Source organism: Ovis aries, chromosome 9 (assembly GCF_016772045.2).
Source record: "Ovis aries strain OAR_USU_Benz2616 breed Rambouillet chromosome 9, ARS-UI_Ramb_v3.0, whole genome shotgun sequence".
Taxonomy (NCBI): Eukaryota; Metazoa; Chordata; class Mammalia; order Artiodactyla; family Bovidae; genus Ovis; species Ovis aries.
In genome coordinates this window covers 57,127,296-57,144,674 of record NC_056062.1, presented here as the reverse complement: position 1 = coordinate 57,144,674, position 17,379 = coordinate 57,127,296, and the positions used below count along the sequence as shown (strand labels likewise).

Sequence of the window (17,379 nt, the reverse complement as noted above, 5' to 3'; positions counted from 1 at the left end):
GGCTCAGATGGTAAAGAATCTGCCTGCAATGTGGGAGACCGGGGTTCAGTCCCTGGGTTGGGAAGATCCTCTGGAGAAGGGAATGGCAACCCACTCCAGTATTCTTGCCTTGAGAATTTCATGGACAGAGGAGTCTGGTGGACTACAGTCCATGGGGTCGCAAAGGGTCAGACATGACTGAGTGACTACACTTTCACTTTCAGTCTTACGAAAGCCTTTACCAAAAAAGAAAAAGATTGAATATTCCCAATAAATATTATGGGGTCAACATAAGTCTAATACTAAAAATATACAATAACATAAATAACATGTTAGACTTTCTTATATACATGACACAAAAATACTAAACAAAATGTTAGCAAATCAAATCTAGTCATATAGAAATGGAAAATAGGTTATGACCAAAGTATTTCTTTTTTTCTTTCAGAAATGTAATTTTGGTTAAATACTTGAAAATCAATTGGTATAATTAAATATATTAATTAGATAGAAAGGAAAAAGCCACAATTATGTTAATAGATGCAGAGAAAACAAAGTTCAACACCTATTCATGACTTAAAAAAAAAAACCTCTCAGCAAATAAGAAGGATGGAAAATCTCGAATTGATAAACAGCGTATATAAGAACCCTATAACATCTTAACACTTAATAGCAAAAGATAATTTCCTCTACCACTATGAGGAACAAGACAAAGACGTGTGTGTTAATTCCTTTATTCAACATAGTGCTGGAGGTTTAACCAGTGTGGTAAGTCAAGAAAAGTAACTGCAAGGCATAAAGATTAGGGAAAAAAAGAAAATAAGACTGGTTCTATGTGTTGATGATATGATCCATATTCAGAGAAAACCCTAACAAAACTACCGGAACTAATCAGTGGACTTAGTATGCAAGGTCAGTTTACAAAAATTAGTTGTGTGTACTGCATTGGAAAAATGAAATTTAAAAAAACTGCTTACAGTGGCATCAAAATCTAAACATTTGGAAATAAAATTAATGAAACTGTGCAAAAATTATGTGTGAAATCTACTAGACATTGATGGGAGTAATTAAAGAAGACCTAAACAAATGAATTGATATGTCATGTTCAATTAGAAAATTCAATATGGTTAAGATGTCAATTCTCCATATATTAATGATCTATAGATTCAATGCCATCCCAGTGATAGCTCAGTTGGTAAAGAATCCGTCTGCAATGCAGGAGGCCCCAGTTCAATTCCTGGGTCGAAAAGATCCACTGGAGAAGGGATAGGTTAGCCACTCCAGTATTCTTGGGCTTCCTTTTTGGCTCAGCTGGTAAAGAATCCACCTGCAGTGCGGGAGACCTGGGTTTGATCCCTGGGCTGGGAAGGTCCTGGAGAAGGGAAAGGCTACCCACTCCAGTATGCTGGCCTGGAGAATTTCATGGACTGTATACTCCGTGGGATCGAAAAGAGCTGGACAGGACTGAGTGACTTTCACTTACTACTTCTGTGTGTGAAATCTACTAGACTTTGATGGGAGTAATTAAAGAAGACCTAAACAAATGAATTGATACGCCATGTTCAATTAGAGAATTCAATATGGTTAAGATGTCGGTTCTCCACATATTGATCTATAGATTCAATGCCATCTCAATGAAATCCTCAGCAGGAATTTTTGTAGAAATTCACAAGCTAATAGAAAATGTTTATGGAAACAGAATTAAAGAAAAATAACAAAATTGCAATACTTACTCTACTTGATTTTGGGGCTTACTATAAAATGAGAGTTATCCAAATAGTGTGCTACTGGTGTATTATAAGATAGAAAGGTAGATTCATGCAACAGAAGAGAGGCCAAATGTAGACCCACATAGAAATGTTTAAAAGGCACCAAAGAAATTCAGTGGAGAAGCCTTTTCCTGGCCTTATAAAGAAAAGATAAAACCTCTCCGCCTACCTTACACCATACCCCCAAATTGTTCCAAAATGAAACATAGACATAAATATCAAAGCCAAAACTTATAAAGCTTCTTGAAGAAAATAGTAGAGAAAATCCTTGCAACCTCAAGATAGGCGACGACTTTTGAGATATGAAAGAAAAAAAAATTAATTAGACTTTATCAAACCTAAATATGTATGACCATCAAAAGACAATTAAGGGACTAGATTAATAATTAAATAGATTTCCTCTGTTACTGCTTTCTTCTGGGACTATCCAAACATTGCGTTCATCTTGTGTTTACTCTGCAGTCCCTTTGCTGAATGCAGAGAATATACTATTTAACAAGAAAGGTGTGGTTCTCATGAAACATTCAATTTAGTGGGAGAAAGAGACAAACAAACAAATAATTATAATATGAAATGACAAGTGCAAGGATAGTGAAAGTGTAAAACTCATATTATGGTTTTAGTTTACAAATGTAGAAACCTGGCAGTGGTTAATAATTTGCTAAGTTGCAAAGCCAGTCTAAGCTCATATTTGCTGACACCTATTCCCCTCTTGCCCTTGACCTTTTTATTTTTATTTTTTTAAAATTTCTGTTCTGAGCAAAGGGAGTGAAATTTTAAACTTAAGCTTAGTGGCCAGGATCAAGTAGCAAATGGTATTCATGCTTCTAGTTTACTAAGAAGAGAAATGGCATTGGAGTTATTTAAAGAAATTCCACTTCAATGTTGCCATTTTAAAGCCTTGTTTTAAAGTTAGTTTTTCAAACTATGATGTCAACATCAAAGTTAGGTAAGTTTCTCTAAGGATATTCTCTTGCTGTATAGTGCCTAGTGAGTTGCAAAGGAGAGCTCTTTTTAGGCAGGCCCCTCTCATCTGTGCTTTGCTAAGCAGTGTGTCCTTTTTCCAAAGTCAGCAGAATTAACAGGAAGGTGCTGGCAAGTGCAGAGGAAAATATAGGACCCAGAGCATATCACTTGGGAGAGAAGACTTTACTTTTGAAAGTAAACATTTATTGGGAATGAATACATTTGTCCTTCTTTTTACCCTTGTGTTTGTGACAGCAAAATATCTATTGTGTCTTGTGTCCTCGCAGTGCTTTGTACTTTTAGTATATTTCACGTGCAGTACCTTTTGTATTTCTTATATTTTTAAATATAAGTCACTATCATTTCGATTTAATCACAAGGCAACCCTGGCTAGAGGTTAAATGACGATTTCAAGATGACTTCATAAATGATTCAGAATTCTTTTTTTCCGATTCTCCCCATTTTTGTCTCATCTGCCATATATTTGTAGATTTTCATGTTGACATGTTCAACTATGGCTTATTCTTGCTTTAGTCTTCTGTCTGTTGAACTAGTGATACTTGTTTCCCAGTAACTTCCAAGCCGTCATTGTCTTCCCTTCCTCCAAAACCACCCTTTGATTCTGATTTTCTCCATTACTAGTGGTACTAGACCCCGCTAAAGATACTCGAGTAGGAATGGGTGCTCAATAAATGTTTATATGCTTGGAAAATAAAAGAACAAGCATGCCATTGTACAAACCTCCTCTGTTTTTCCTCTACCACCTTCCTTCTCTGTATCTTATTTATTTATTACCAGGTCATATTTATTTTTTTCTACCATGTTTTTTTCTTCCCTAAAAATCACTCTCTTCGTTCCTGTAGTATCCCTCGTTGCTTCCATTCCCTTCTCATTAAAGTCTGTTGTCACAAAACTGCTAAAATAATCTTTGGTTTTATGTAACTTTTTCACATCATAGGAGCAATTCTTGTCCTGATAATTCAAAAGTCCCCATAAGACAAAAGAAGGAACTAATAATCGTCTAGAATTACACTGATCCTTCACTTTGCCGTGTTTATGTTTCTGGACCACAAAAATTATATCATTTATAGGGAGATCACTTATCTTGCAAATTCTGTTCTTGGCAACCTACCTTAAAAAAAATTAAGCTAACAGTGCTTGAGGATCTGAAATAAATGTAAAAAAACACACCTCATACTTGTTTAATTCAAACCAGAAAACATTTGCTTAGGGCCATGGTATAAAAACACCATGCTAGACATTTTGGGGGCTCAAAGATAGCAATGATTAGTTATTTTCTAGGAATACTCAGTCCAGTGAGAAGCACGAACCTTTTGCCTTACTCAATCTTAACATCCAGTCCCAAAAAATGTGGTTTCTGACATGTAGGCACTTCAATCATGCCTGACTCTTTGCGACCCCATGGGCTGTAACCTCCCAGGCTCCTGTGTTCATGGGATTTTCCTGGCAATAATACTGGAGTGTATTGCCATTTCCTCCTCCAGGGGATCTGCCCGACGACCCTGAGTCTTCTGCAGCTCCAGCACTGGCAGGCGGATTCTTTACCAGTGAGCCACCTGGGAAGTCTGTGTGGTTTCTTGGCCCACAGCCAATGAAAACCCGGGAATTAGACAGTATATCTCTCCATTAACAGGCAGTGTCCTAAGAGCAGCAGATGTATAACTGACGTTGATAGAACATATGGAATCTATATTTAAAACACTGTGCAAGTGAGCATATGAAATTGTTTTAAAACTCTGGAGTCATTTAATATGGTCGCAAGGAGTTCCTGAGGACATATGACTCCATGTTACAGTTTTTTATAGTCTTTCTATGACATTGTACCATCAAGGGAAGTTTGTTCAGTAGAAAAACGAGAAAGTAACTAATGCATTTCCAAGAAATGTTCAACAAAAATTGTTAACTTTTGTTGGCCAAAGCAGTAGAAACTTCCTATATTAAAAATTGATTTATGTGGCATAGTTGCATTATCATTGTTAGACTTACTGTTTTCACCATGTGTACACCAGCATGGAAGTGCACCCCCAAATGCCTTTACTCATCCTCAACAGTTGTCTTAGGGTTCTTGTCCGCAAAGCTCCATGTCGTTTTCCTGCCCTTCCTTCCCAGGGGCAGATCTTAAAGATCCAAGAGATGATATTCTAACCTTAGTGTCCAGAGTACACTGGACTTATAACAGAGTGTGTTTTCAAGACCAGGGACACTGGATTCTTTCCTTAGATGTTGCTTTCCAACTTGTATTGCCCTCTAGATTCACCTACCAGAAAAACAAGTCCTACCCTTACAGGGCTACTAACATACAGGATTCTGAACAAACATGGATTTTCTGTCTCAGCTCTTACTTCTAAATGGGAGTCCTGAGAGATCGCTGCCCGCGTCAGCTGGAAAAATAAAAAGTCCCAGCCTGTGTACTTGGCTCACGCCTTTTCCCTAGATCATGAGAATAAACTTGCCCCTGTTTTCCAAAAATGAAACAATAGCTCAAACCAGCAGGCCGAGGGCTGGGGCCAATCAGGAAGCCAGCTGCTCCGTTTGTCACCTGTTCTATGTCAGGCGTGTTCCCATGGTCCCCACCTGAGGTTCCTGTCAAATGGGGGAAACAGACATGTTTGTGATATTCACAGCCCGGCCTTTTGAGTTCTGCAGTAACGAGCTCCGATGTGTTTCGGGAACACAGAAAGGGGGAGGTTAGCCACTCAGGGAAGCTCATGGCGGCTCTGGGGTAAATGATGTTAGAGCTAAGTCTAAAGCCTGAGAAAGAGATTGTAAAGTAGAGAAGGAGGAGAATGACACCCCTAGGCAAAAAGCAGAACAAAACCACAGTGAGAAGCACAGAGCAAATGCAGAGACCAGGGGACAGGAAGGAGCCTGGTGCAAGGACGGGGTGGTAGCGGCCAGCCTTAGTGCCAGACACCATCAGTTTTGCTGACTTTGCTGGTGACATGTCATCCTGTGAGAAGCATTTCAGTTTTATAAGGACATATTTCTTTTTTTTAAATTTTGGAGGGAGAGCGGTGCTTAAGTACTTTTATCCCATATGTGTATAATTATTTTGTATAAATACAGAAATATTATTTCATATAAATACAGAAATAATAAGCTATGGAAAGATTGTGATGCCTATCGATTCTGGGAAAAAAAAAAAGTCCGAACAGTGAAGTTCCTATTTTAGAGAATGCAAACAACCGGAAAAGCCAACTTTCTGGTGAGTTTAAGTCCATGCCATGCATGTGATATAAAACAAATAATGGGGCTGTAATTTAAAAGCAAGCCACAGCAATAGTCTCTAAGAATGAATTTTTACCCATTACATGACTGAAAAGCAAATATAAAGGTACAAAATCAGCAAAATTACAAAAAGAATTCAAGAGAAGTCCTAGTTAACATTGAATATGAATGCAAATTTTTTTTTTCAAAAAAATATTTCAGGAAAACCTGATGTGAAACATAGTAGAACAAACGGAATGGAATACTGGTGTGACACTCATGGTACAATAAAAGCATATCTTTTATTGAGGAAGAAAAATTGATTTCTAAAAAGAAATGTATTTCAGTGAACATTTAAGCTATATAACAAGCTCTCAAAATGGTAACAAAAATATTATAAAAGTTTTCATCTTCATCCCGAGAACTTGAAAGTTATCACCTTCAGAGCCAGGTAAATAGAGACTGAAAATCCACATCATTACCATAATCTAAATCATTACTGGGGGGACTTCCCTAGTGGTTCAATGGCTGACTCCGCACTTCTAATGCAGGCGACTGGGTTTGATCCCTGGCTCCGCCTCTCGCCTCCCCGCCCCCCTCCCCCCCCTTCTGAGAAATAATATTAATACAGAGAGGTCCTGTGTTTCACCCAGTTGCCTCCAATGAGAACATCTCGTGTAATTTCAGTACAGTATCACAACCAGGAAGTTGACATTGATACAGTTCACTGACCTTATTCACATTTTACCGGTTTTACATGCACTTGTGTGTGCTCAGTACTGTCCCATGTGTGCATGTCGCTAATGTCACACTGAAGGTACAGGGCAGTCCCAGCACAAGGGTCCCCCATGTTGCCCTCGTGTAGCCCCACCTACCTCTTTCCTACCTCTGCATCCCTAGAAACCACTCCTGTTTCCCATGTCTATAATTTTTTCACTAAAGAATCTATATAAATATATAAATCCGTATAAATAGATAAAAAAGATTCTATATAAACAGAATCGTATAGTCTGTAACCTTTTGAGATTGTCTTTTTCTTTTTTAAAATTTATTTATTTATTTGATTATGTCAGGTCTTAGTTGTAGCACATAAGATCCTTCATTGCAGTGTGTGGACTCTCAAGTTGGACTGTGTAGGCTTATTTGCTCCGTGGCATGTGGGATTTGAGTTCCACTGCCAAGGATCAAATCTGTGTCCCCATGCATTGCGAGGGAGATTCTTAACCACTGGAGCACCAGTAAAATCACCTGAAATTGGCTTTTTTCATGCAACATAATTCCCTTGAGATCCACTAAAGTGTTGGAGGAGGTCATCAAGAAGATGTGACCCAAGGGTTGGACCTGGGCAACGGGAAGCTCCTCAACCCTCCCCTGTCCTTTGGAGTGTACATTCTGCCCACTGTTTGCACAGTAGGAGCTGTTTCTAAGCAGCCTTAAAAGAGCAAGGTGTTGCTGAGACCATCAAGATTAGATCATGACCGAACTTGGTTATGGTCTCTGTACAACCCTGAATGTTCATCAGGACTAATGCTGAAGCTGAAGCTCCAATACTTTGGACACCTGACGTGAAGAGCTAACTCATTGGAAAAGACCTTGATGATGGGAAAGATTGCTGGCAGGAGGAGAAGGGGGCAACAGAGGATGAGATAGTTGGATGGCATCACTGACTCGATGGACATGAGTTTGAGCTAACTCCAGGAGATGGTGGTGAAGGACAGGGAAGCCTGACGTGCTGCCGTCTATGGAATCATTAAGAGTCAGACATGACTTGGCGACTGAACAACAACAACAAGAAGCTGTGAAGATTCTGGGGGGTGTGCAGAGATTTAGTCATCTGGTAGCTGCCCAAGGCAGGCCTCTTATGTAAATTCCCTTGCTTATTGAAATTACCACCCACCACTTAGAGTGGCTACTTCTTTCTTCGGTTTCTCTCTGCTCTCTGTGTATGGAGACCAGTTCCAAATTTCACCCAGGAAGCTTCTGAGGTTTTGAACAAACCCCAAGTTGTTCCATGTATCAATAGTTTGTTCCTTTTAATTACTGAGTGGTATTCCATGGTATGGATCTGTCACCGTTTGTTTAACTAATTGAAGAATATTTGGTTTGTTTCCTGTTCTGGGCTATTATAAATAAAGCTACTGTGAACATTCATATACACATTTTGTACATGAATGTACGCTTTTATGAAGTTTTGTTTCTCTAGGCTTAATGTCCAAAAGTAGAGTTGCTGGTTCAATTATGGGAAGAACATGTATGTTTAGTCTGGTAAGAAACTGCCATAGTTTGTCCTATAGTGACTATGTCATTTACATTCACACCAGCAGTGTGTTTTGAGTTAAATTTGTGAGGTGTAGGTTAAGGGATTCATGTTTTTGCTTATGGGTGTGCAGCACTTCAGCACCATTTGTTAAAAAGCTATCTTTCCTCCTTTACACTGAATTTTCACCTTTGCAGTGTTTGTATGGGTCTTGTTTGGGCTCTGTGTTGTGTTCTGTTGATCTCTGTGTCTCCATCGGCAAATGTCACACTGTTTTGAGTATAATAGTTATAGAATAAACCTTTATACACAGTGGAGTGACTACTCTCACTTTATTCTTTTTTATCAAATCGTTTCAGTTATTTTAGGCTCTATGTCTTTCCATATACATTTTAGAATTAGCATGTCCATATAGAGAGATTATCATGTTAGGTGAAATAAGCCAGAGAAACACAAATATTAATATATCACTTATATGTGGAATCTTAAAAAATGAATGATATAAATGAACTTACACATTTAGAGGTATAAATGAACTTATATACAAAGTAGAAATAGACCCACAGACATAGAAAATAACCTTAGGCTTACAAGGGGATTCAGTTCAGTTCAGTTCAGTCACTCAGTCATGTCTGACTCTTTGCGACTCCATAAACCACAGCACGCCAGGCCTCCCTGTCCATCACCGACTCCTGGAGTCCACCCAAACCCATGTCCATCGAGTCAGTGATGCCATCCAACCATCTCATCCTCTGTTGTTCCCTTCTCCTCTTGCCCTCAATCTTTCCCAGCATCAGGGGCTTTTCCAATGAGTCAGCTCTTCGCATCAGGTGTCCAAAGTATTGGAGTTTCAGCTTCAACATCAGTGAACACCCAGGACTGATCTCCTTTAGGATGGACTGGTTGGATCTCCTTGTAGTCCAAGGGACTCTCAAGAGTCTTCTCCAGCACCACAGTTCAAAAGCATCAATTCTTCTGCACTCAGCTTTCCTCACAGTCCAACTCTCACATCCACACAGGACCACTGGAAAAACCATAGCCTTGACTAGATGGACCTTTGTTGGCAAAGTAATGTCTTTGCTTTTGAATATGCTATCTAGGTTGGTCATAACTTTCCTTCCAAGGAGTAAGCGTCTTTTAGTTTCATGGCTGCAATCACCATCTGCAGTGATTTTGGAGCCCCCGAAAATAATAAAGTCAGCCACTGTTTCCACTATTTCCCCATTTATTTCCCATGAAGTGATGGGACCAGATGCCATGATTGTCGCTTTCTAAATGTTGAGCTTTAAGCCAACTTTTTCACTCTCCACTTTCACTTTCATCAAGAGGCTCTTTAGTTCCTCTTCACTTTCTGCCATAAGGGTGGTATCATCTGCATATCTGAGGTTATTGATATTTCTCCTGGCAATCTTGATTCCAGCTTGTGCTTCCTCCAGCCCAGCATTTCTCATGATGTACTCTGCATAGAAGTTAAATAAGCAGGGTGACAATATACAGCCTTGACGTACTCCTTTTCCTATTTGGAACCAGTCTGTTGTTCCATGTCCAGTTCTAACTGTTGCTTCCTGACCTACATACAGTTTTCTCAAGAGGCAGGTCAGGTGGTCTGGTATTCCCGTCTCTTTCAGAATTTTCCACAGTTGATTGTGATCCACACAGTCAAAGGCTTTGTCATAGTCAATAAAGCAGAAATAGATGTTTTTCTGGAACTCTCTTGCTTTTCCATGATCCAGCGGATGTTGGCAATTTGCTCTCTGGTTCCTCTGCCTTTTCTAAAACCAGCTTGAACATCTGGAAGTTCATGGTTCATGTATTGCTGAAGCCTGTCTTGGAGAATTTTGAGCATCACTTTACTAGCGTGTGAGATGAGTGCAATTGTGTGGTAGTTTGAGCATTGTTTGGCATTGCCTTTCGTTTGGATTGGAATGAGAACTGACCTTTTCCAGTCCTGTGGCCACTGCTGAGTTTTCGCCAGGTCAGTAGGTGCCCAATATGCTACTGGAGATCAGTGGAGAAATAACTCTAGAAAGAATGAAGGGATGGAGCCAAAGCAAAAGCAACACCCAGTTGTAGATGTGACTGGTGATAGAAGCAAGGTTCGATGCTATAAAGACCAATATTGCATAGGAACCTGGAATGAATCAAGGCAAATTGGAAGTGGTCAAACAGGAGATGACAAGAGTGAACGTCGTCATTCTAGGAATCAGCAAACTAAGATGGACTGGAATGAGTGAATTTACCTCAGATGACCATTATATCTACTACTGTGGGCAGGGATCCCTTAGAAGACATGGAGTAGCCATCATAGTCAACAAAAGAGTCCAAAATGCAGTACTTGGATGCAATCTCAAAAATGACAGAATAATCTCTGTTCGTTTCCAAGGCAAACCATTCAATATCACGGTAATCCAAATCTATGCCCAACAGGTAACACTGAGGAAGCTGAAGTTGAACAGTTCTATGAAGACCTACAAGACCTTCTAGAACTAACACCCAAAACAGATGTCCTTTTCATTATAGGGGACTGGAATGCAAAAGTAGGAAGTCAATAAACACCTGGAGTTATAGGCAAATTTGGCCTTGGAGTACAGAATGAAGCAGGGCAAAGGCTAATAGAGTTCTGTCAAGAGAATGCACTGGTTATAGCAAACACCCTCTTCCAACAACACAAGAGAAAACTCTACACATGGACATCACCAGATGGTCAACACCAAAATCAGTTTGATTATATTCTTTGCAGCCAAAGATGGAGAAGCTCTCATAAAGTCAGCAAAACAAACAAACAAACAAAAACCAAGGGGGTTCAAGGGAGGGCTAAATTAGGAGTTTGTACACACATTGCTATGTATAAAATAGATAATCAGCAAGGACCTACTGTATAGCACAAGGAGCTGTACTTAATATTTTTGCCATAACCTATAAAGGAAAAAAGATTTGGAAAAGAATATTTTAATAATTAAATATATATTTATTAAATATGTATAACTGAATCACTTTGCTGTACACCTGAAACTAACGTACCATTGTAAACAAACTATACTCTTTAAAGTCTTTTGCATTTTCAGGAAACAGATTATTCTGTGTGTGTTTTTGCTAGGTTTATACCTATTGTTTAATTTTATTTTGAGTGATTGTAAGTGTAACTGTGTTTTAAATTTCAGTTTCCATGTGTTTGTTATAAGTATTGCAATATATAGAAGTGTGATTGTCTCTTGCATTGTTAATCTTGTATCCTGTGACCTTGTTGAGCTACATTTGGAATCCTTTTAGCTCTGGAAAATCTAAAAGGACATTGAATAAATATTCTTTATCTTCAGTTAAGATGGAATGAGTAGAAACCAAGTTAAGTTTTCTGGAGCAGAAGCCAGGTTGTGTGTGTTAGTTGCTCACTTGTGTCCGACTCTATGTGACCCAGTGGACTATAACCCACCAATCTTCTCTGTCCATGGAATTCTCCAGGAAAAAATAGTGGAGTGGGTTGCCATTCCCTTCTGCAGGGAATAGTCCCAACCCAGAGGATTGAACCCAGGCCTCCTGCATTGTAGGCAGATTCTTTACCATCTGAGCCACAAGGGAAGCCCAAGTTGAACCAAAAGAACTTACTAACCCAAAATGGGACCATTTTAGTAGACTTGCCTAGAAAACGCCTCCTTCTTTGAGAGTTCTGACAGTGCCATAGTTAGCTTTTCCTGGAAGATATACTGCTTGGATTTAGATAATCTGTTTAGTTCTCTAGTAAACCCCCCAAATCTCTTGATTCCTTTAAAAACGTACTGGTAACAATATTCTCAAAGTAGAAGAATTAAGACTTAAATAAGTGTGTGTGTGTATTAGGTCTCTTTACTTTAAGAGCTGGGTTACTCAATAAGTCTGGAATGTCTTTTAGTTTGTACCCTCCAAGATAAATATCTATTATATTTTAAAGTTCCTGCTTAGGAAATGAACAGTTGCTGCTAGAAACTACATGTAAATTTCCCTCATGAAAACCTGCTAAAAAAACACCAGTGAAGAGTATGTAAGTCATTGTCAATGAATTGAGTCCATCAGTCAGATCAGTATGACCCCGGATATCCTAGAGAGGGATGCAAATCTCTGTAAAACCAAAAGCCTGGTTTAGTTATGCATGATTCACAAACAACATTTCCTGGTAACAACCCAAGATAGCATCAACCTGCCCTTCAAAATCTTGAACATTGCATAAACCGAGCAATATAGAAACCAACAGAAACGTCTTTATTTCATTAATTTAGTGTTACTATAAATGAATAGTGTAACATAACTTCTGGTGTTGCAGAGGTTGAGGACTTAGCCATTTTACTTGAGCAATTTTTATTAAAATCTTCTAAAATTAAAGCACATACTTCCCTCCCCACTGAGGATGAACACAGCAACTTAAGAACATCAGATCCTGGGCTTTTAATGTGGAGACTCTTATGTCACTCAGAGTCATTAACATCTGAATGAATGGCTCCCAATTGCTATAATTTTGCAGATTTTTGGTGTTCTTCCTCTGTTTAAAGATACTTGGGTGTGCCTCTTCTGCTTCAAAATCTTACTTTAGAACCAAGTCTAAATTCATGGTTCTGAGGATAGTGTCTTATAATTTTATTACAGCAAAGCCCACAGTCTTTAAGACTGATAGTGTCTTTCTCAACACTGAGAGGTCTACCAAATTCTCTATAATATTTGTAGAAGTTTGTGTCTAAGATATGTGGGGTGCTCCTACCTTTGAAAGAGGAATGCAGAAAAATGGAGTATACCAGCTCTTTTCTGTTCTGATGTAAGCTAGGCAGTTAGTGTGAGCGAGGGCAACTGCACAAGTCACATCAGCACCACTTTTAATCATCAAGTGCATGGACTTCCTACATGTAGCCAAGACTCTTCTTATCAGCAAGGTCAGCTTCCGGTGTGAGGAAATTGAAGTGCAAGTGCAGGAAATGACCTGCAGTAGATCTGGCATTGAGAAGGCCCTGCTGATGACTGTGTTTGCATTGAGCTCCGTGGGATCCGAATCACTAAAAAAGTGAGGAAGGGTGTGGCGTGGGTGCTGTAGGGCTATATATTGCAAAGCAGTGTGTGTTCCTCTGTGTGTGTTAGGTTTCAGTGGCCTTAAGAGGCTAAAAGTGTATTGAGGAGAGCATAAATATATAATAAGCAAATAGAAGAGAATAGGTCCTCTAGGTCCATTTGTGAAACTTTATGGTAAGCACCTCAGGGGCTCCAGGCTTTCTTGAAATCAAAGTCAAGAAATATTTCACATTCAGAAATACTTTTTAAACTAAAGGTTTTGATTGTGCCCACATAAAATTTTAATAGCATATTAGACTTAAAATTTAAACTCCAAGATGAAGTATTGGGTTGGCCAAAAAGTTCATTCAAGATTTTCTATGAGATAGAAAAACCAGAACTACCTTTTTTTTTTTTTTTTAAGCTAACCTAATAAATCAGGAAAACAGATTTTGTTTCCTGCCTTCAAATCATTAAATACCTTGTCAGATTTATGACTCCCAAAGTGGAATGGTAGAGCCACTGCTCTGTCTGGATTTGAAGGTTGTGGTAGGGAAGAATACAAGTGCTTCTCACTGGCTCCCTCCCCTTCCCTCTCCCCCAGACCAAACCCAGCATCCACTCTTTTTGATTTTACTTCCTGTTTCTCAAGTGAGTCTCCTTCTCACCATCACTATCCAAGCATCTCTCCATTAGACGACTGCTTGTAGACCCCTGGCTCATCTCCCTGTGTGTTAGGGTTCTGTTGCCCCTGTAAGAGTTTACTGTACCATGAATTTGGTTTACAACACAGGGGTATTCTGTTACTGATTTGGCGGTCAGAGATCCACAGGTTCTCACTGGGCTACAGTCAAGGTGTTGGCAGGGGTGGTTTCTTCTGGAGACTCTAGGGCTGAATCCATTTCCTCGCCTTCTCTGGCTTCTGATGGGCCCCTCTATGTTTCTTGTTTTGCAGTCTCTTCCTCCATTTTCAAAGCATATTATTCCACTGTCTGCTTCCATTGTTGCATACCCCTCTCCTCATATCCCTCTGCCTCCCTCTTATGAGGACTCTTGTGATTACATTTAGGGTTCATCTGGATAATTCAGGATAATCTCTCTATCACAGGATCCTTAACCTAGTCACGTCTGCAGAGTCACTTTGCTACTTAGGGTCAGGTTCCTGGGATTAGGACATGGATGTCTTTGGGGGCCATTATTCAGCCTACTGAATAATGCTGGAGAAGTCTCTTGAGAGTCCCTTGGGCAGCAAGGAGATCAAACCAGTCCATCCTAAAGGAAATCAACCCTGAATATTTATTGGAAGGACTGATGCTGAAGCTGAAGCTCCAATACTTTGACCACCTGATGCAAAGAGCTGACTCCTTGGAAAAGACCCTGATGCTAGGAAAAATTGAAGGCAAAGGGAGAAGGGGACAACAGAGGATGAGATGGTTGGATGACATCACTGACTCATGAGTTTGAGCAAACTCAGGGATATAATGATGGACAGAGAAGCCAGGCACGCCGCAGTCCATGGGGTCACAAAGAGTCAGACACGACTTAGCAACTGAACAACGACAACAGCATTCAGCCTACTGTATCTTACATCCACTCAGCCTCTTTCAGTTCACCTTGACGTTGCAGAGAGACAAATGGCATGCCAGATCTATAACCTTTCCTCTTCCCAGTTAAAGCCACATCTGTGAATTCTATGATCTCAGGATTAAGACCATAGTTTTTACTGTTCCTTGTATAACCTTAGTTTGCTAAGGCTGTCATACTTTACTATAAGTACTATGGACTCTGTTGCTTAGGCAACAGAAATTTATATTCTTACACTTCTGAAGGTTCAAAATCCATGATCAAGGTCCTGGCCAGGTGTGGTATCTTCAGAGTTCTCTCTCTCTTTGAGTTGAAGATAGCCACCTTGTCTCTGTGGTCATCCCTTGGTCTGTGTGTTATCTCTGTCCTAATCTCTCTTCTTATGAGGACACCAGTCATACTGGATTAGAGCCCACCTCTAAAACCTCATTTTGTGTTAATTACCTCTTTAAAGGCTCTATCTCCAAATACAGTTACATGCTGAGGTAATAGGAATGAGAATTTCAACACATGAATTTAGGAGGGCAGGGAGATACGATTCAGCTCATAACACATGATCTAGCCTCCTCTATCTCTTTGACCTCATCTCATGCCCTGTACCAGACTTTACTCTGGTCTCCAGCCTCACTGGCTTTCTTTCAAGCTCTTGAACTTGCTATGGTTTCCTTCCCTAACTACCCTTCACTAAGATAGCTCCATCTCTCATCAGATCTCACTCCAAACATCACTTCCTGCTATGGACTGAGTGTTTGTGTCCCCTGGCCCCAGCTGCAAATTCATGTGTGGAAGTCGAACCCCCAGTGTGATGGTGTTGGAGATGGGACCTTTGGGAGGCAATTGGATTTGGTTGAGGTCTCTGGTGGGTAGAGCCCCACTGATGTACTCATACAGTCCAGCACTCTCTCTCTGCCACAGGGAACACAGCTGTCTATGAGCCAGGAAGCCAGCCCTCACCAGGCACCAAACCTGCCAGTGAGTTGAACTTGGACTTAACCTCCAGAACTGTGAGGAATAAATGTTGTTTAAGCCATCCAGTAGATGGTATTCTTATAGCAGCACAAACCGACAAAGATACTTTCTCGGAGTTTCCTTCTCAGACCTCTCTGACTTTCCCCCTTTCTTGTGCTCAAAGTTTCTCTGTATACTTCTCAAATTGGAGTATTTGTTGCAGTTGTTATATTATTTATGTTTGTGAGGAAGTATAGAAGTGGATACTTCCCTAATAGCTTCCTGATAGCTCAGTCAGTAAAGAATCCACCTACAATGCAAGAGACCCTAGTTTGATTCCTGGGTCTGGAAGATCCGCTGGAGGAGGGTATAGGCTACCCGCTCCAGTATTCTTGGGCTTCCCTTGTGGTTCAGCTGGTAAGGAATCCACCTGCAATGCAGGAGATCTGGGTGCAATCCCTGGGTTGGGAAAATCCCCTGGAGAAGGGAACGGCTACCCACACCAGTATTCTGGCCTGGAGAGTTCCATGGACTGTATAATCCATGGGGTTGCAAAGAGTCGGACACAGCTGAGCGACTTTCACTTTCACTTTCATAGAGGTGAAAGTCACTCTCTTTGTGGCCCCATAGAATGTAGCCCTCCAGGCTCCTCTGTCCATGGAATTCTCCAGGCAAGAGTACTGGTATGGGTTGCCATTCCTGACCTAGGGATCAAATACAGATCTGCTGCATTACAGGCAGATTCTTCACCATCTGAACCACCAGTTTGTGTAGTTCACTTATTTATGCCCCTCCTTCCCACTGATCTCAAATAGGAGTATAGGGACTTTTGTACATTTTTAGTATGCTGCTGTTGCTGCTAAGTCGCTTCAGTCGTGTCTGACTCTGTGCGACCCCATAGATGACAGCCCACCAGGCTCCGCAGTCCCTGGGATTCTCTAGGCAAGAACACTGGAGAGGGATGCCATTATATATATTTATCACTTTTAACCCTTATGCCTACAATACCTAGTGAAAATATTTGTTAAATGAATGCTTACTTTTCAAGCAAACACTCTTTTCAAAGGTCTACTAAAATACCTTTCTTATTATCACTGGTTAAACAAAAAACATTGGTTTATGTGTGGGTTGGAATAAATATTCAAGCTTTAGAATTTTTATCTTCCTTGAAATCTTTTTATGCGACCTCTTTTATAAAGAGTTCCAGGAAAATGATCTTTAAATAAAAAAATTAAAGAGATGTTTTAGTTGGAAATTAATGTATTAACATATACTTTAAAATTGTGTGTTACGCAGAGATGCAGAAGGTGTTTATATAGTGTCTATCACTTGTCTGCTGTTTTCCTGGAAGACTGTACATGCTTCTGGCTGTAAACAACTTATTTGCCTTTTGAAGCTAGAGAATAAATTGTGGCTTATTCATATTTCACCTTCTTTTTATAGAATGTCCTTTAAATAGCTAACATGTGAACAAAAGACTTCAACTTTTAAAAAACTGAATGTGTGCCCGTTGACATTCATAAACACATATGAGTCATTTGGTCTGTGTAGAGTCCTGTGATAAGTGCTATTTGGCTGCCAGCCAAGTTTCATTTCTTATACTGGGGATGTCAGGGCCACATAGTTGTGTTTATAAGGAGA

The 17,379-nt window shown here is 39.9% G+C and overlaps 1 protein-coding gene across 2 annotated transcripts in view; it reads left to right on the top strand.

Moving 5' to 3' along the window:
* ZNF704 (zinc finger protein 704) overlaps positions 1–17,379 on the top strand; it is a 256,382-nt gene that overhangs the window by 19,860 nt on the left and 219,143 nt on the right. The window contains exon 1 of one of the 2 annotated variants that reach the window (XM_004011760.6): positions 13,126–15,762. The exons of the other annotated variant lie outside the window; for it this stretch is intronic. Coding sequence (XP_004011809.1) covers positions 15,721–15,762 — 42 coding nt within the window. The 5' untranslated portion in view covers positions 13,126–15,720. Of the gene's footprint in view, positions 1–13,125; positions 15,763–17,379 lie in introns of those variants that run through there. 2 annotated transcript variants of the gene reach the window in all.